We start from the raw sequence: 21,312 nt of genomic DNA, 5'->3' as shown, positions 1-21,312 counted from the left end.
CAGATGTAAAACAAGAAATGAAGGTCATTGCAATGAAGTCGTGAGAGAAATAAAGGCTGAGGGTCAGCCCATTCAGATCTTAGAATTATACCTTCAGTTTGCCAGGTCAGAAAAAGCCAAGTGTGGGCAAGAAATAGAGAGGGTATGCCTTGGCAGAAGTTTATCACAAACAGGGTAAGGCTTTATAACCTTGTGGACTAGGAAAGAAACATATTCTCAGCTATGTGGAGTTGGTTTAAAAAGCTTCCGCATAGGGGTGTCTGGGTGGCTCAGTGGGTTGGGCCTCTGTCTTCAGCTCAGGTCATGATCTCAGGGTCCTGAGATCGAGCCCCACATAGGGCTCTCTGCTCAGGGGGGAACCTGCTTCCTCCCCTCTCTCTGCCTGCCTCTCTGTCTGCTGATGATCTGTGTCTGTCAAATAAATAAATAAAATCTTTAAAAAGTTTCTGCATAAATTCTTTCTATTTTATTTCCCAGTCCTAACCATTTAACTTACTCTATCACTCTAAGTCCTGTGGAACTATGAGAGAGGACCCTTACTTAGAAAAAACACTGATCACTGGAATGGAGAACCAGAAGAAGGAAAATGGTCTCTTATTACTCAATCTGCTATAAAACAGCAAAACAAATACACAATCTTTTTTTTAAGAAAAGAAAAATGTGTAATAAAGTCCTCAAAATTCTACTATTGAACTTGAAGTGCAAACAGAAATCAAATGTGCTAAAATTACTGGTGATTATAGATGTAAAAAATGTCATTGTATTCTTTTATGTTGTCTATTTTACTGAATGAAGACATTCTAGAAGAGCTTTCAAAGGCTCATACCTGACCTTGGCCATCCAACTTATTTTTTTCTTTAAGTTCCTAAACTCCCCAGTAGTAAATTTTCCTGCTTTTGGGATTTTCTTTGAGCTGGGCTGCAAGCTCTTTGATTTGTTTCATCTATTTCTGCCCACAGATTAAAGTGTCTCTGAATTCTGACACATGGTACTATGACAATAAAGTTTGGGGCCCAGCCTTTCATGGGATGCTAATGTCTCACCCTTAGAAGCCGATTGATTTTTCGGTAATAGTGAGGCATTGCCAAAAAGCTTTCCTTACTCTCAAGATCTTTTCAAGAGGCTGAACTTCCAAGAAGTTGACTACTGTGAGGTAGGAAGGAAGCAAATGGTAATGGAACCCACCACAGAGGCTTGGGAATCCTCAGCTGTGACCCAGTGGGACTAGTGGCCCAAGGAAGGTATTCTCATGGTTTTCTTGGTTTGCAGGTCGGAATTACAAGCCCCTGTGTGAGCCTGCAAATGTCCTCTCAACTCTGCAATCTCGTAAGACACTGAAGTGCTCTGGTAGGAGTGTTATCTACAGCTGATTGCTCAATTGGGAAATGAGATGCAAATTACAAGGCTCTTCTTTCTGAGTGATTCATGATATCCGCTGCTTTGTTAATAATGCCACATTGATTAAGTCACAAAGCAGATTGAAGAAACATGTGTCCTCATTCAGAAAAAGGAATCATCACATATTTTATCTTGTTCTCTGGACAGCAACATTACTGGTACTGGTGGCTGTTTGGGGTAAATAGAGTATGAATGAAGGATACTCCCCCATAACTCAGTAATTCACATAGTTAAAATGCCCATTCTTACAAAACCATAAATAATTGTCATACGATATAGGTAAGTAACAAATCAATAGGTCTCTTTTATTTAATTTTTTTTCCTTTTTAAAGATTTTATTTATTCATTTGACAGGGAGACACAGCACGAGAGGGAACGTAAGCAGGGGGAGTGGGAGAGGAAGAAGCAGGCTTCCTGATGAGCAGGGAGCCTGATGTGGGGCTCAATCCCAGGACCCTGGGATCATGACCTGAGCCAAAGGCAGATGCTTAAGGACTGAGCCATGCAGGTGCCCCAGGTCTCACTTTTATTTATGATCTGCTTCTTTCTCTTGTAGATTTAAGTGGAGGTACTAAGAAATAGTGAGTACCACCAAGTGCAGGTGAAGACAGAGAAATTTGAAAACTCTGGAGAACGAACAGGCTTTGAATAAGGGGGCACTCATTTTTAGCTAAAATTTAGGAGTTCACGACCATCTAATCTAAAGAAGACATTTCTGAAGCTGGTCTGAAACCCCAAGTGGGTAATACAGTAGCTAACATGTTTCCTTTGCTTGCTGTATAACTTAGAAACAGAAATGAGATTTTAATTAAAAAACTGATGGTTTTGAACTTTTCCAATTTCACCCTGAGCCTTGAGGTCAAGACAAACTATTAAGACTTAGAGAAGACTTCTTTTCCTCTAAGTAAATACTACCACTTCTGATGCAGAAAGCGCATTGTCAAATAACCAAGACTTAAATGTAGTTTATTTTCTAGTTCTGGAGAGCTCAACCACTAAGACTGTAGCGTAAGAAACACCACAAAAACCCTTCACCACTGTGTATTATGATAAAAGTTCTGTCTGCCGGGCAGGGGGGTGGATAGGACCCATTTAGGAGGTAGTATAGCATAGTGATTAAGAGCTAGGATTTTCCTAGTCATTTCACTTACTAGTCATTTCACTTATTAGCAATGTGACCTTGGGAAGCATAGTAATTGAGATAAAATAGGTAATGCTGAAGTAACAAATAATTTGGTGAATTTTAATGGTTTAATCCTTATTTCTCATTCTTCCTCTATAAAATGATGATTGGGTGCCTGGGTGGTACAGTTCATTGGACAGCTGACACTTGGTTTCGGCTCAGACCCTGGTCTCAGGGTCATGAGATCTAGCCCCGTATCAGGCTCCCAGCTCAACTCAGTCTGCTTGAGATTCTCTCTGCTCCTCCCCCTACTTCTCTCTCATGCACCCTTTCTCTCAAATAAATAAATAAATGTTTAAAAAAGATAAAAAATGATGGTAATATTTAAAGTTGTTTTGAGGATTAAGTGAGATATATAAATGTAAACCGAACAAATCTTGGAGACCCAGCTGGCCACATGAGCCACAAGAAAAATGTATAGCACCCGAAAGTACAGTTGACCCTGGAACAGCTTTGGGTGTTAGGAGTGCCAACCACCACCCCCAGTAGAGAATCTTTAATAACTTTTGACTCCCCCAAAACTTAACTACTAATAGCCTACCACTCACTGACCAGAAGCCTTACAAACACTTAAACTGTTGATTAATACACATTTTGTATGTTATACAGGATTGCATACTGCATTTTTACACTAAAGTAAGCTAGAGAGAAGAAAATGTTATTAAGAAAATCATAAGAGAAAATACGTTTCAATTACTCTACTTATCAAAAAAAAAAAAAAAAAAGTCCACGTATCAATGGATCCATGCCGTTGAAACCTGTGTTGTTCAAGAGTTAACTGTAATGTTAAAAATATTTTTTTCGTGTTTTCAAGAACCTTAAAGGTTACATATTGATAAGTTACAGTAAGACTTTTTAAAATTATCCCTCCTTTTCTATTCCATCAGCAATAACAAAGGTGCTCTCAGTTCTCTCCCTGACACTCGGGATCCGGGATCCCTTCGGTTCACACTTCCCTTCCACTTTCCCTTGGCCACAATGCCCAACGTTCCTGCCAGAGATGACCGCTAGGTGGTGCCATGCCTCCCAGCCCTCTCGTTTCTCTAGGGAAAGGAAGCATTGGGAGCCTGCCGGTGTCTCTTAACGCTTCAACTTGATGAGATACACAAAGGGACTTACGGTGAAAAAAGTTCTCACATTGTTGCACTTGTTAAGTAGTTGTTCTACACTAGGTAGAACATTTTACATAAAGTAATGACTTGCTATTCTAGTCTTCTTTCCCTCAACACTTTGATCTGCTTCACTTAAACAAAATAAAGCACTTTCTAACTGTCCACACAGTCAAGACATTGATAATATATGCAAATTAACTCAAGCATGATTTTAACCTCTTATCTCCAGATTCAAATGTATGAATTACAAGGCTTTGGGGATTAAAAGAAAACCCAGAAAGTCTCTTAATACTTAGTCAACGACTTGGAAAATGCAGGATGATTTTGAGGGAGAGAGTTACTTATAAATATGTGGTTCATATCATTCAGAAAGGAAAAGGAAGAAAATACACACCATTATATGAGAAAACTAGAAATTTCTCCACACTGACATAGAGTTTTAAAGGTTTCAGGCTTTGGGAGCTATGGACCAACTCCGTGATTTGGGAGTTCAGCAGTTAATCAGTGCTAAAAGAATTTGCAGTTTAAACTCATTATATTGAGCTGAGATTCCATGCCCCCCAATGACCTGCTGCTGATTAGGGTACAATGGCTCCTTGGTTAGCTTGTAAAATCAGCTACTATGTAATTGTAAGGAAACACAATAGCTGGTTTCATAAGAGTTTCAGGATACATGCTGAGTCCTCTGGTTCCAAACCAGGTCGGTGAAGAAAGAGGCTCAGTTTGGTATGAGAAGTTTTTGCATCACAACTCCCAATGGCACTTCTAAAGCTAATGTGAAATGACTAATTTGCTGCCAAGGAAGCTCACTGTCAATTATACGCTGTAACACAACAGGTGAACAACTCTGTATTTTGAAAATAGTGTTTGTACCAGCAAACCAAAATGAGCTATTCTGCTAATTTAAACCACAGTGCCTTGGTTAAGCTCAGTTAGCCAGAGAAGCTATATATGTATATGTATACATATACATATATATATAATCATGATAGAGGGGTCATGGGCTGCCTCTACATGACCAAATACATATTCTTTTTTTTTTAAACTATTTATTTATTTTAGAGAGAGAGCATGAGCAAGAGGGGAAGAGGGAGAGGGAGAGAGAGAATCTCAAGCAGACTGTACCCCGGTCCTGGAGTGGGCATGGCCTCAATCCTATGACCCTGAGATTAGACCTGAGCCAAAACCGAGATTTGGATGCTTAACTGACTGTGCCATCCAGGTGTCCCCCAAAATGCATTTCTTTTTAAATTAAAGCCCTCTGTGAAACTTAAGCATGAGGAATATTATGTTTCATAACATTTACACTTTTTCCAAATATTCAACAATTTCTAGGTAAAGAAGAATGTCTCACAGTTAGCAGACGAAGGCCAAGGTTCTTAGGTTACAGTTTTGTTGTACTCAAAGGTGATGTGTGGAGCACTGTAAGGAAGGTATTACTGACTAATTATATATTGACTGAAACAGTCTTTGTCAGAATACACAATAGGAGTATAAACCACTGAAATTAAGGAAGAAATGTGTTTAAGTTTGCATTTTTGCTCCCCCGGGGGGCTCTAAGAAGTCCCCAGAACAACAATTGTCATAGCTCAAATGTGCCTGATATATCTTGTTTCCTTCTCTGGTATCTCCTAATAAAACATCCTGTGAAGGAATCATTCCCCAGTTATTTATATAATGGTATGCCTTTTCTTATGTAAATTTGTGTTTTCAGCCTGCGCTTTCATCCCAGGATAGACTCCTCCTTAACCTTGAAAAATAAACAGTGAAGGGGACACCTGGGTGGCTCAGGTGGTTAAGCATCTGTCTTCAGCTCAGGTCATGACCCCAGGTCCCGGGATCAAGTCCTATATGGCTCCTTGCTCATCCCGGAGCCCGTTTCTCCCTCTGCCTGCCGCTCCCTGTCCCCCCTCTCCCCTGCTAGTGCTCTCTCTCTGACAAATAAATAAATGCATAAAATCTTAAAGAAAGATGGGAGATTTAGAGGAGAATTTGGTGGGGAGAGATAAGGCAATAACCTCTTTCCTGAAATTACACTAGGTAGATGAGATTTCAGTGTTATCACATGACAGCTGAATCACAGAGTGGCCGTTTCCAAGTCCGGACAAAATCACAGGAGTATTACTTTGGAATCCTCTTCATAAAAATGTGAACAGTGAATAAAGCAGATCCATTTAGAATGGGCATAACTTCTTCAAGAGGGGCATTCTAAACTTTTAAGCTAAGTCAGTTACTTATAGGTTCATACAAAGACATCATCTTTCTAGTTACACACGTGAAATCTATACATGTAATTCTCGTCAGAACAAACTTTTCTCTCCACTTATTTTTTTTAAAGATTTTATTTTATATATTTATTTGACAGAGAGAGAGAGAGAGCATGCACAAGTAGCGGGGGCAGCAGGCAGAGGGAGAAGCAGTCTCCCTGATGAGGAAGGAGCCTGACAAGGAGCTTGATCCCAGGACTCTAGGATCATGACCCAAGCAGAAGACAGATGCTTAATTGACTGAACCACCAAGGCACCCCTCTCTGCATGTTTAAGGTGATTATTTTCATGATTGCAAAATAGGCACCAGTGAATTTACTAGAAGGATGATGCCTTCACAATGAGTTACACATTTGTGCAAAGCAATCCCGGCCCTTTAAGTTTCCCAGTCTCCTGGATCGGATTGTGCTTGTAAAGTTGTGTCTTTGGGGACTGAAAGAAACTGGCATGTTGGATTCTTCAAAGAAACAATTCTGGCCTTAGTTGGACTGTGAAGGCATACTACTTTTAGGTAATATACGTGCTTCCAAAATAAATCATTTGGAGTCCCACAGTGGGAGTCATATTTTTCCTATTAATTTCCATTAGATCTTCTGGAGGTCTAAGTTCTACTTGGCACTGGCTCTCAACCATTGACTTAAGTGTCTCCTCCTCTCTTCCTTTTTTGTTAATTCATTCAGAATTTTTAAATAGACACTTTTACTTGGAGAAGTACCATTAAAGTGATTCTGTGGTAAATTATTTAGAAAAACTGAAGAAATATTTTAAGGTATGGATACCCTTCTATTTATTAATGTATTTGGCAGATATATATTCCTATAGGCTAGACTTTCATAAAATGATGCCACACTCATCTGTCCAGCAAGCTGCATTGATCTGCCGCTCCTCATGTTTTCCTCAAATTACTAAATGATATCATGTGTGCCTATTCTGTTTCCTGAAGAACACATTCTCATTGACAGGTAAAACAAAAACACAATAATAAAATAAAACAGAGGGAGAGCAAAATCAAATAATATACTTTGGTTGCACACCTTGCTCAATGTTTTAAAGTTTTCTTGAGCTGGAATTAAAAAAAATAATAATAATGGAAAGGTCATACTGGAAGGGCCGACAGCTCAGACTGGTTAACTGTTCACTAACTGGTCAGCCATTGCCCCGAGCGGCTGCATCCCGGTGGACACAGCCTGATGAGGTTTCCCAGCCTGCGTGCACCGGGGCTGGACCACATGACCCACTCTGGCCGATGCAACGCGAACAGAAGAGACCTGTGCCATTTCTGGGCCTGGCTTTGAGTAATGCAAAGGCGCCGTGACCCTCCCTCTCTTAATTGGTGGTTTGGCTGGATACAAAGTGCCTGGTGAGGGACTGTGAGTTCCAGAGGACTCTGAGGTCTGGAGGGTGCCATGGCCACCAACTAGAGGAGGCTGGATTCCTGAGTCAGGTGAGAAGCCGCCACCTATACGCTACGATACGAATGAGCTTTACTGCACAGATCATTGATTCTACTTATTGTATTAAGTTACCGAGACTTGGGGCTGTTTGTTGCAGCGTTTAGCTTGACTCAACCGATGGTTTCTTGGTGACCATTTAGGCCAGAGATGAGGAACTGGAGGCCCGCAGAAGGAAAGCAGCTTGTTCCGAGTCATACAACTTCTATGTGTATTGAGTCTAATGCCGCGTATTCTTTGCTCTTTTTTGGCAGAACCCAGTTTTGGTTCTTTGGTCTTTTCCCCATACATAACGCTGACATTTTGTCCCATTGAGACAGCGGTGTGGCCAAGAAAAGAAAAAATGCAAACTGTACAACCTGGAATACAAATACACTTTGGTAGTAGCCCTAGTCAGACCTGGGACTGTTTATGAATCCTGGCAAAACGCAGTGACACAGATCAGTGACCATATGCTCCGCTTTTAAAGAACTTAATCTTCCGGGTGGAACACGTAAGTGGGATTACCACATCACTAAAAGCTTAGCATCTTGCAGATGTTCATCTAAGAATTTTTTCTTAATCATTTTCTTCAATGACACGGAAACCAAATCCTTTAAATCCCAATTCATTTCACAGATCTGTATCTCCACGGGTCCCTCCACCGTCGCAGACTTGTCATTAGGATGGTGTGCTGGCCTGCTAATTCGTAATCTTGAGGTACTTCACTTCCCTCTTCCACCTGGCATCTTTTTTTTTTTCTGATTTCTGACTACTTGGCTACTGTTCCTTCAGTCAAAGCCACCACTCCTTTGGCATCCCAGGCTGCTGAGTTTAAATGGTGAGCAAATAAGGTGCCTCCAATCTGATGGACTGGAGGCCTCCAGCTTTGCCTGCTGAGCACAGTCTGTGCTGTGGTGTAAGCAGACTGTCTCTACCATATGTCATCCTCTCTGCTGTCTATACCCTTTTGAGGAACTTCACGGGAAAAGCACTATGAGAGACGTTTATCCAGGGACTTTGTGATTTGTTTTTAATTTTAATTTAATTTCTACCAACTTAGCTCATTTAGAGCAGTTTTAATTATACCATCCACTGACTCTATGTTTTATCAGTTGAGCTTGGGTTTGGGATTAAAGGGCTAATGGAAGAGATATTGTCCGTGTTCGAGGATGACTGGGGAAATATTATTAGACTAGCAGAGTGCAAACAGTGAAATATATACAGTAGTAACACATTCAGGATTATTCTAGAAAGACCCAGGAGATCCAGTCCTTGAATGAAAAAACAGAATAAAATTATGTTTTCAAAAAATCCTAACATACAGAGGTAAAGTATTCGCAGATTGATTGAGAAATGTTAAAAAATACTGCTTCTTTCACCTGTATTCTTTTTGTTGTTGTTGTTAGAGTGGGAGGAGAGAGAAAATTGAAGAGAGGGATAGAGGGGGAGGGGTAGAGGGAGAGAGAGGATCCCAAGGAGAATGCACGCCCAGCACAGAGCCAATGTGGGGCCCGATCTCACAACCCTGAGATCATTCATGACCTGAGCTGAAATCAAGAGTTGGATGCTCAACTGACTGAGCCTCCCAGGCACCTCTTTCACCTATAGTCTTAATCCTTCTCCAAAAAAGTATGTATAAGCACATAAAGGAATTGCTGAGAACATTTTATTTCAATTGATAAGAAGGCCTCCAACTACTTACAAGGATGAAATTGAGTCTGAAAGGAATGGAAATACTATGTTGTACATCTGAAATGATCGTGGAGTGATTTCACAGATTTACTCTCAAACATGGAACAAAGGAAGCCTGAAGAACCATTACGTGTATAGAAGACTGAAAACCATGTACTTGAAGACATTTTCCTAGAGCTAGTTGGTGACCATAGGGTTATTAATAGATGGATGGATTTTTGAGCAAATGAAAGTACAATTACTAAGAGAAAGGACAAGTCAGATGGCCAAACTACAGTAGTCCTGCCGTCTTATCTTCTTGTTAAGGAGATGTCTTTCCTGAAACATTTAGGCACAGTGAGTTTTTGATGAGACATGATGAGTAATAGCATTAAGGTTAAGAAGATTAAAGTGAATGTTATTCTGGAAATTCAGTATAACATTTGCTGTAAGTCGGGATGCCTGAAGGAAACCAACTCTTTCAGGAGAATTATGTTCTGATTTGTAGCACAGTGCTTTAGTGGACAAATGTACTAGGCTGGGATTCAGAATACCAGCATTTGACTCAATTTTATAGTATTCGATTCTTTCACTAATTCTGTAATCTCAGGCAGGAACTGCTGGGACAGCGAGTTCCTTCATCTGTTAGCAAGGATTCAGGAGTGATACTAGGATAAAAAATTAAATGAAATGAGGTGATGTAAACAAACTCCCTTGCTCCTAATTTATAGTTAATAAACATTTACATCCTTTCCTTGTCAGCAGTCGTACTACTAAATATGCAGTTTACAAGAGAAAATAAAATCTGTTGAGAAACATTTTGATTTTTTGACTGAATCTTATTTGAAACACGTACTTGGTATGGTTGATGGAAGACTTCATCCCAAAGAAAAAGTCTACTTTGTGCAAAGGGAATATTCTAACTCATTTAGATATAGCAGTCATTTAAGTTATATTCCTAACCAATGACTGGATTTTTCGTTCCGTGAATGAGTAAATTTTCTTTGCTCCTCCCTTTAAGTCACTTGTAATCAAAGGAAAATCTGAGTTTTAATAAGGGGTACTTAAGATCACTTACAGTCCTAACATTTTATTCTGTGGGTATGGAAACTCCGTGTGTGTGTGTGTGTGTGTGTGTGTGTGTGTGAGAATTACATTCCAGTCAGCATGCATCAAGCACATACTTTGTACTAGCAGTTTGACTAGGAAAATGACTACAGAGATGAATCAAATACAGTTATGGCTCTCAAAGAACTTATATATATATACAGTGGAGTTCTCCACTGATAATTTGGTTGAGTTCTTCAATGATTTGTTTTTTAAAAACTTTTTCATGAAAGTATAATATATGCAAAACTGTGCACAAATAAAAAGTATACAGTTTGAAGAACTACCAAAAAGTTCTGTGGTTCATTTTCTCTTACATGTGAAGCTTGTTTTCCCATGGAAATATGTTTCCCATGAATGCTCCATTAACCTAAAATAGGGATGGTATTCACTGCTCTAGGATTAAGGGACAGAGGGAAAAATGTATAACTTCGCTCTGATGGATGTACTTACACTAAGTTTCCATTGGGTTTAGGATTCAGTTGGCATGGGACAGACGTTGCAGTTCTTGACCTCCTTTGCTTCCTTGTGGAAGGATTGGACCAGTTTTTACCTCTCTCTTCTATAACTAGTCTCCTTTTCTAGGACATGCACTGAGCAACTTGACTCCAAGAGTATGGTGAGAGTTAACAGAAGGCAATGTTTGTAAAGTGCTTAGCATAGAGCTTGGTTCACAGGAGCTATTATACCATTAGCAGCATCAACATCATCTTCACTTCATAGAGCCTTGTCAAGAGGATGGGCTCTGTTACCCGCATCTACAGCTGAACTTGAGGGCAGGCTCTGGGCTTCTATGGTGGCTGAAACAACCATCAAAAATGGAGTGGGGAATGGATGACCCTGGGTAACAGTGGGGCCAGGTGGATGATTCCTGGTGGTTGCAGCCTAGGTAGTATTTCATTCGGAAGGAATGGGCATAAGTCAAGTCTGTGTGTGTGTGTGTGTGTTTGTGTGTGTGTGTGTGTGTGTGTATGCAAATGGGACACTTTGTTATAGGCTGAATGAACATCTGCTGTTCCCTGCTGGATGGAAGTAACCAGAAAAGAAGGGAAAGAAAGACTTTTTGTCTCACTTATGGGATGGCAGGTGGCCTTTTATCCTCTGACTTTCTCAACTAGGCTAGCCCCTGCTTTCCCCAAGGAGCTCAAAAATCTAAATGTTCACTGTTCAACCTGAAAACATAAGCTGAAATACCTAGATATCCTCAAATGTGGCTGATATTTGCAGGATATGTCTCATGCTATTTGACTGACAGATGGCTACAGGGGACAGAATTCAGCCATGAAACAAGAGCCCATTCAGGGTGGTTTAAAGCTTTTTATGTGTCCTCTACTTTATTTGTTTTTATTTGTTAATACGTGTTTAAATAAGATTTGTTTTCTAAGGAAATGTTGCTGCGATATGATTGCACAGCCTACAATGATGTGATTCCCCACAGTTCATACAATCACTGGTTTTGCTTCATTTGTCTGACAACTACCTCTGACCACCCACCACTTTTCTGGATCTTTCTTATCTCAACTCTTCAGTGGGTCGGTTGCCATGGAAACCATCATACTATTACAGTGTGGTCTCCCTTCCTCCTTGACCCCCTCACACAAACACTCCCACACACAATAATTGATGAAGCCTGAGCAGCACTTGACTAGAGCTGAACCACTCAGTCCTACAGGAATCTAGAATCAACCAAGAGAGCTTCATCTACTCCCCACTTGAACTGAGGAGCTGCTATCTGTGACCATTTCTTGCCATTTGGACAGGAAAGAAAGACAGCATGATGACTGAAGGAGAGAGAAATGGAGAAGCAAGGAAAAATAAGAAATGTGGAGAAAATCCAACCTAACCCAATTATAAGAATTCCTGAGGCCCAGGTGTGTGCCCGTGCATGTCTGTGTATTTCATTTAATCCCCTAAGATACTGGGAATCCTTACAATAAATCTCCTCTGACTCTGATGCTCTATTTGAGTTGGATTTTTATTGCGTACAGTCAATGCCCTTATTGCCCCCAGACTTACTAGGATCCTTAGGCCCTTTGCCAAAGACCCATACTAGTTCTGTTTTAAAATAAGGATGTAAAAAAGAATCAGTCTGTAGTTAGAGAAGAGGTTAAAAATAACCTTTTTTCTTCCTAGGAGTATGGAGCCTTCATCTCTCTGAGGCAGGAGAAAGAGAATCTCAAGATTCTCTTAGACAGGAATGGGTCCAGTGGAGTCCATTCCACCCCAAGATCTTTCAGGGAGAAACAGATGGGGACCAGACTGATAGTAATGGGGGAAATGAAACATTAAGGCTGGGTAATCGCTAGAAGAAAAGAGGACACTGAGGGTCTTTTGCTGCACTCAAAGCCAGTGAGAGGTTCATTAGGTGCCAGAAATTCAACAGCAATCTTCATTTACTGAGAGCCATGGACATGAACACCATGCTGGGCTCTGGGGACCCTACCTAAAGTGCAATCTTTTTCCTTCAAGGTAATATGTTTGCCACAACTTCTGCACACACAGAAAGACCAGTACGAGAAAAGTTTCAGAACCTAGGAAGTATACTGGGTACAAGTAGAATTTCTAGGCCGTTATTTACTGAGCTTTTCCTATCATATCTGACACCATCTTAAGCACCATTAAACTGTATGTAGGTAAAAGAATTGACAATAAAACATTTCTTATAGAGAGAGTATCCTAAAATACACAACTGACAAAACACCTGTTGCTCCCAGAATAGCAGGGAAAGCTGACATGATCAGACGACACGAGAGTCCTTCAACATGCAATTTTCAAGGAACAATTACCTCAAAAAGGCACAGAATTAATTATGTTCTCTTATTACACAAAACTGGGCTACAGATGCACACCTACAACCAGGCTACTCTTGAAGAGCTAAGTATCTGGGCCGCCAGATACGATTTTTTACATTATTATCATTCGGTAAATCATTTTCAAGAAAATTGCTTCCAAGTAGCCTAATCTCATTCCAGTCTGAAATGGGGACTAAATTTAAACCAAGTCCCTCCTTTGGAAATAGCTCTCTTTTCAGTACAATCTTGAATTAAATTGTAATATAGTCACATAGGTGGCAAGGATGTTGGCAAATCAGAGACTTCACCTGGAAGATCTACTCAGGCTTGTTTTTATCTATGGGAGGAAGCAGAGTCAAACCCATGGATATAGTACAGCTTAATTACTTAAGAAATTGTCCAGGGCCAAGTGGTCCAATGGACACATTTCAATAGTACTTGGGAATTAGATGCTTTTTCCACTGCTATTTGTGTTTGAGATAGGGGCTGCCCATTGAAAACTTCAAACAAAATAAAGATTCACCTCAGTATATGAAAGACATGGGGTCTAGACCCAGATGGAAATATGAATTCACATTCAGAGACCGCTGAAGCTAATGCTAGAGACCATGAGATTTACTTGAGCTGATTCCGCCACACACATTAGAGACCTTATACCTCACGGCTAACCATGAAGTGCAGCAGACCCATGTGTTACGCTCTGATGAAGTATTTTATAAACACAGGTCAGCTGCCTTGCTAAACCCTGGAATTCTCCACATGTAAATTTGTTTCACACAGGAAGTTTGTAGTCTTCTACCCTAGGCAATAAATGTGAGGTGAATAACAGTCCAGCATGATTTCATGGTTAAAAGTATTGATTCTCTACTTTCTGGGGGGCATTAGTGTTATAACATTTCATCCAATTTTACAGAAAATATGTGTGTGCTTAGATTTGAAGGCAGGTCCTTTTTCATCCTAATACAACTTACTATCCCAGACTACCTGGAGGAATTACATTAGCTATATTGCAAGGGTTGTCCCCCCCGCCCCCGTATTATTACACTTAAATTCCTCCTATGGTTCTTGAAAACCTCTCATGTTAAATTTGAGGGAAGTGAAAAACAGCCTTTCCAACTCAGATATTCTTTCAATATGTTCTTTTAAAACTTAACTACGATACTTTCTTTGGCTTTGTTACTTCTTAGGAATGTAATTCTGAATTCTCTTAACTTTTCATTTTATTTTATTTTTTGAGTACACCATACGCCCAACGTGGGGCTTGAACTCGCAACCCCGATATCAAGAGTCGTTTGTTCTACCGACTGAGCCAGCCAGGAGCTCCTCTTAAATTTCATTTTACTTTTTAAAGATTTTATTTATTTATTTGACAGAGCGAGAGAGATCACAAGGAGGCAGAGAGGCAGGCAGAGAGAGGGGGAGGCAGGCTCCCTGCTGAGCAGAGCCCAATGCGGGGCTTGATCCCAGGACCCCGGGATCATGACCTGAGCCAAAGGCAGAGGCTTTAACCCACGGAGCCACCCAGGTGCCCCAAATTTCATTTTAAATTACACTTCAAGGCTATGTCGCTGCCGTCTTCAGGACTTTATTCATTTTATCAAAATTTCACGTAAGTTCCAGTTCCCAAAGTAAACTTTTTGAAATTCATTCATTCACTCATTGAATGTATATTAAATGTTAATTCTACATTAGGCTCTGACTTAGGCACTGAGGCTATAGTCTAGAATAAAACAAAGCCCACATAAAGTAGACATTCTGCTAGAAAAAATTGGCCATGAACAAACAAATATACATATTAAAAGAACTTCAGATCTTGCTAAAAGCTCTGAAAAAGACCAACAAGGTGATGTGCCAGAGGATACGCTGGAGAGGCAAACTCCAGAGCAGGTGGTCAGGTGAGCTGGGAGGAGCACCCCTGCAGCAAGGGAAAGCGGGCCAGTTTGCTAGAGTGTGAGCCAGACTCAAGATGTCATCGGATGCATCTGAAAGGCAGGCGGGTGTTGGAATGCATAGGATCTTCAAAGTTATGGTCAGAAGTCTGGATTTTAACAGTCCATGGGGATCCATTGAAAAATTCTGAGCAATGGAATGACATGATCCAATTTATAGTTCTGAATAGGTTGATAGGTCAGCACCTTAAACAACCACAGTATGATCAAATATGTCCAAGTGGGAAGAAGCCGCTAAATGTGAACGTCCTTGAGGGCTCCCTTGTCTCTGCCCAGGGGGCCATCCCTGTAGCCTCTTGTGCTATATTGGAGATGGGCATTCAAATTCCTTCTCCTAGAGGTCACTGACCCTCAAGAAACTGGGGAAACATCCCTTCCTCTACTAAAGAGGTGGAAAGTCTGAAGGAGGAGACTTTATTATTTTTTTTAAGCTGATCAGATTACATGACAATGAGAAATTGAGGGAAAATGAGGTAACACTTAAAACTGAATAGGTTTCATCATTGATAACTCCTCAGTAAGACTTTATCTTTCCTTAAAAAAAAAAAAAACAAAACTATTTTATTTACTTATTTGACAGAGAGAGACACAGCGAGAGAGGGAACACAAGCAAAGGGGTGGCAGAGGGAGAAGCAGTCTTCCCACTAAGTAGGGTGCTTGATGCGGGACCAGATCCCAGAACCCTGTGATCATGACCTGGGCCAAAGGCAGATGCGGAACAACTGAGCCACCCGGCACTCCTAGAATTTCTCATTCTTTTTCAACAACCATTGCTGTTTGTTTCTCCATAACCACGATACCACCCCTCAGTAAGTGTCTACCATGCGAGAAGCACATCCGTATTTATATGTAGCCATATCAATATCTGATTTTCAGTGTATTAGCATTATTAACTTTTGAAAACAGATATTTTAGATACTCTTCAATTATTTTATTTATCACAAATTCAAAATTCTTATATTAAGGCACTAAATTTCATAACTAACAATAAACAAGTTTGTGCTAAAGCCAATTTTATAGGGTCTACCATGAGAAGCAGTGAAGCAAATTTCTCATAATCTGCATGGGCAGAAGTAGCTAAATTAATCCAAGCCATTGTTGGAGTTATCCAGGAGCTATAAATAAATAAGGCAAAGACAGAAAACACAGGGTGCCTATGATGTATAATTAGTATGAGATCCAAACCATGCTAGCTAGCCTTTTCATAAGGTAGAATATTATATATTTTAGTTAATTTTCCGACAAGAATCAAATGAGCTGTCATTCTAAAGTTACATAATTTATCATAGCTCTAGGAGTTATATCTTACCACGGCTACATACATATTCCTTCTAAATTTTGACTATTTTTTTGATTTTATTTATTTGACAGAGATCACAAATAGGCAGAGGGGCAGGCAGAGAGAGAGGAGAAAGCAGGCTCCCTGCTGAGCAGAGAGCCGATGCGGAGCTCGATCCCAGGACCCCAGCATGACCCAAGCCGAAGGCAGAGTCTTTAACCCACTGAGCCACCCAGGTGCCCCTAATTTTTGACTATTTCTTAAAATGCTTTTCTGATCTTTATTTCACAATGGGTTGACAATCAGTCTTCTCTTTACCGTGATGTTCTGCGTCACCTAATAATGTGTAAGTTCCAAGGGGTACCAGGTGAATCCAGAGGCAAAATGAGAAAGACAAAAGGCAGCCAAAGAGTGGGGGTTAAACTAATACATATCAGAAATAATGGGGAATTGGAGATAAAGAGAGAGCAAGAAAAAGAGAGTGATGAGAGCAGGAAGAAAGGGCTGAACAATGCAGCAGAATAGCCACTTGATTTTTAGAATAAGGATATATAGTTATCTTACATTTATATTGTTTGCATTTCCATTATGCAAATGTTCCTTCCTCTACAACCCACTGATCACCAAAGACTTCAACCCACTAAAAGTCCCGTGTGATTAGATATTTTTGTTTGTGTGTACATGGAAATTAAGGAAAGATGCTGGGTATCCCATTGAACTTACAGCAGAGTTGCAAAGCAAGAATTCATAACCATAGGTCACCATCAGAATACAAATGTGCCATGAAGTTGGAATAAGCTTATAAAGACCAGAAGACTTTTCCCCCAGGGTATGGAATTATGGGGAAGGTGGCCCAAATTTATCAAGCCTTTAGGAGACATACCATCCCAACATCTTGAAGGTATATGTATGTGTATATATATATATGCATGTGTGTGTGTATAAAAATATATACATATATATATATAAATATAAAGATACAGAGAGATTGAGAGAGAGAAGTTGTGAGTGATAAATGACTAGGAAAAAACAAAACAATAAAGGTTTCAGGGGTAAGTTCCAGTTCCCATTTGCCCTTAAAAACGTAGCTGAAAAGAAGCAATACTTCTGGTTCCAGCTGTAATGAAATAGCTTGTATTGAACCAACCCTCGAGTAAAAAATAAAGCTGGACAAAATGCATAAAATAACAGTTTGAAAGCACTGGAGCAGTCAGCTGAGGGAAGACTTGAAGGGCCGTGGTCCCTGAGAGAAGAGGGGCACACCAACGCGTGCTCGGCATTTACCCAGGCATCTTCTGGAGAGAACTCGCTATTTCATTGTGAGAGGGAATAGAGCAGAACAGAAAGGAGTCATCTTCCTGGCAAAGGAGACTGAGATGACGTTCAAATGATACTGAAACCCCTGGGATTTGAAGAGTAGAAGCCTAGGGAGCAGGTAACTGCATCCGTTGGACTTGGACACATGAGCCAGCTGCTAACAAGAGCACATGCACAGGGCAGGGCTCCAAGACACTTGGAAGATGAGAGCACCTGGGAGAAGCAGAGATTTCAGCCACAATGGGTGCTGAGGAGATGGAGGGAAGTTCAAGCCCCACCAAACAGGAGAGGCCCTGGTAAAAGTCTCAGGCTTTCAGCTGAGATTCCAGAAAAAGCACGTCAAGGGTGGAGGCTGTAGCCCCAGATGATGGGCAAAGCTGAACAGAGCCGTCTAACAAAACCTAAGAGGAACTCTGGGCATGATGAAATTGGTTGGTCGGAACTCGATCTGTCTGCCAAGAGAAAGTCTTACCTGAGTGGAGGAAAATAATAGAATAATTTTCATAAGACACATGTACATTTAAACAAAAGTATGACATCTGCTAAAAAGAAGGAACCAAATGGCCACAAGAAAACAAAAGAACGCAACAGAAAGAACAGATAATGAAAATAATCCCACAGGCAATTCAAGTATGGGAGTCTAAAAATCACTCCAATTCATGTTCCAGCAAATAGATAAAAGGGGATAAAAGATTTGATCAGATATACAGACCCTTAAAAAGGAATCAAATAAAAAGAAGACAGGGCTTGAGATCCATATCTTCCACTCTACTAGGCCAAAGCATGTTGGCTCTTTCTCTCTTCCTGGATTTCTTCTTTCCTCTCTGGTTCCTTCCACCCTCTCACACACTTCCACACTTCAGAAATAGTTGTCCCATTAGGTTGTCTTAGAGAGTACAAAAGACAACTGTAGTTTTAAAAGTCCATGTGTCAAGGGGCACCTGGGTGGCTCAGTCAGTTAAGCATCTGATTCTTGATTTTGATTCAAGTTATGATCTCAGGGTGGTGGGATTGACCCCTACTGTGTGCTCAATGAGGAGTCTGCTCGAGATGCTCCCTCTCCCTCTGCCCCTCCCCCTGTGTTCTCTCTGTCTAAAATAAATAAATAAATAAATCTTAAAAAAATAAGTCTATCTGTTGAATCAGAAGATATGAAAAGTGTCTTCAGCAGAGACAACATAACTAATAGTGTATAAAATGACAGCTATCTGTGTTTAGACTCTGTCCCAGTCAGCTAAAAGTCTGTGTGACTACACACAAGTTACTTAGCCATTCTCAATTTGTTTTCTGTTCCATACAGATTGATCGATACTTACCTTTCAAAATCATTTTAAGCACTAAATGAGATGTTTATCTAGGCAGAGCGCTTAGCACAGATTCCCAACAAATACTGATACCTCCTTTTCTGTTTTCTATCACCCATAGAGAGCACACATTCGAAATTCGTTAATCTTGAACTTCAGAATGGGATACCATCTATGTGTTGACTGTCACTTGATATCCTCAACGATGATGAAATGATATACAACTTACATTCTTTACCTTCCTAAGTGAGGAATATTAATGACTACATAATATAGGTTTGTCAAAAACAATAGTTCCTTGAAGTCTCAGGGGAAAAAACAAATCGAGTATTTCAAATATCTGGAACAAAATTCAAGGCAGCGATCAAGGCTTTTGTTGTTACAGAACACTATTCATGCTCTGGCTTGCCTTTCAACAATCATGCCTATTAAATCATTTGTGTCTCTGACACATGTAATGAAGTCATATTCGCGATCAGCTTAATCCCAGGATGCAGAGTGGCACCTATTTTGTTAGGAAAGCTGTTTGTATAAACTGAAACATGCAGCAAATTTATAATTTCATAAAATGCTCATTATACTTTCAGCGTGACAATCTTTGGCTTGAATCTTTTTATGCATATTTAGTCATTTTAAGATAGACTGTTTTGGGTACTGGTTAAGAAAAAGATTATTTTTAAGCAAACTCCCTAACAAGCAAGCAGAATAGTAAATAGTTACAAACACAGCAAACTCTGAGCCATATATTCTATCTGGAAATCTTTAAATTCTGGAGAAAACACACAACTGCAGCTAAATATTATACGTCACTGAAATTGACTCTAGTTATAAGCACATGAAGGTAAACAAGAAAGAAACTGAATTAAGGGAGGTCATCTATAAACAATACTTTTCTAGAACGTTGATAAATTCCACCCTTGACTTCTAGCTAATTATTTGGTTGTTCAACTAGTGGCTGAATAATCATACCTTATCCATTCAGAGACTTTCACAAGGGAAGTTATGACATGGGCTTTTATTGTTATAAATGATCTCCAGGTCCCATGGTTTAGATCTCAGCATTAATTAGAAGTAAGACTTACATCACTCTCATGACCTTCTCGAAGGTTGTATGTGAGATCATGTTGAATGTCTTCCATGAATTTGTGAGCATATTCTGGGTAAAGGTCTAGCACTTCAAAGAGTCCTTTGAGGATGATACATTGAAGATCACAGTAGGTTAAAGCCTTCACATCTGCATTGGTCTTGATCACTTGGTCCTTAATTGATAGGTTTGCTCCAATTAAGTCCCCTTTCCCTTGAAACAGTGAAAAAAAGAGACATGTCACTTCCAAAGAAAAGCAAGCTGGGACTGGAAACTTCATTTCACTTAAAGGCTTCCCTTCTCTGAGATGACACTGCCAAGAAAAAGACACCTTCATCTCCGCAGCCCTGACATATGGGGCCTGGTATTTCTTTGTTTGGTGGGGGAGCTTCCTGTACACAGTAGAATGTTTACCGCCATCTCATATTGCTGACCCCCAGCAGTGACAACTGAAAATATCTTCTGACATTGTCAAATGTCCCCTGGCAGGCACAACTGCTCCTAGTTGAGAACGGTGGTCTGGGGATAAGAACTAGGAGAGCGGAGTTGGGAATGGTCGGTGGTAGATGGGCTCCAGACAGTTCCTTATGGCATTCGATAAATGACTTTAGACAAAGCAGTTGACATTTTTGTCACAGTTGCCTCAACTATTCAGGAGAAATAATAATGGCTCCAATGGGGGGGGGGACACTGTAGAAGACCATGAAAATGTGTATTAGTAATTTTGATTCTAACACAATAATGGCTTCATCATCAGCTTGCTACTACTCCGGTTCTTTCATTTACCTCCAACATCTCTTAGAATAGAGAGGGTGAGGAGGAGGCGGTGCCGTCCCTCCCTCGCCTCAGAACAGGATGGGGCACAGAGAGGTAGGGGACATGGAGGACGGTGAAACCTACCAAATGAAAATGTGAAACACAACCATACTTCTAACACTCTGTGACAGCGCAAAAGGCCAATTTCCCAATCAAAAACGAAAGCAAACAAATAAAAACTATGAGGTCTCGGCTTGTGCCACTGCAAGGAGAGACACCCACTACCACTTTGCCACCGCGCCCGCACCTCACCCAGCACCCCTGCTATTTGCCCTAAAATGCTGCCGCCTCTCAGTCTGAGGCTGGATTCCTCCATCTGGGAACTAGCTTGCTTCCTTGAGTTTGCTGATTAGATCATATCGGACAATGTATTTGAACCTTTAAAGTCTTTGGGTTCATTTGAATCCATTTAGCCTAGCAGGAAGGTGAGCATCAATGTAAGAGCTAACAAAGAACTGATTGCAGCTTCAGATATTTTATTTTATTTCATTTTTTGGAAAGATTTTATTTATTTATTTGATAGAGAGAGAGAGATCACAAGTAGGCAGAGAGGCAGGCAGAGAGAGAGAGGAGGAAGCAGGCTCCCTGCTGAGCAGAGAG

The 21,312-nt window shown here is 40.4% G+C and overlaps 1 protein-coding gene across 1 annotated transcript in view; it reads right to left on the bottom strand.

The window, feature by feature from the left end:
- KCNH8 (potassium voltage-gated channel subfamily H member 8) overlaps window positions 1-21,312 on the bottom strand; it is a 385,054-nt gene that overhangs the window by 34,442 nt on the left and 329,300 nt on the right. Inside the window, exon 11 of the mRNA XM_044252531.1 lies at window positions 19,895-20,109. Within this exon, the coding sequence (XP_044108466.1) occupies window positions 19,895-20,109 (215 nt within the window). The remainder of the gene's footprint in view (window positions 1-19,894; window positions 20,110-21,312) is intronic.

The sequence above is a fragment of the Neovison vison genome, chromosome 6 (genome assembly GCF_020171115.1).
Source record: "Neovison vison isolate M4711 chromosome 6, ASM_NN_V1, whole genome shotgun sequence".
NCBI classification, from domain to species: Eukaryota; Metazoa; Chordata; class Mammalia; order Carnivora; family Mustelidae; genus Neogale; species Neogale vison.
The sequence above is the reverse complement of the archived record's forward strand: the minus strand, read 5'-3'. Positions and strand labels throughout refer to the sequence as shown.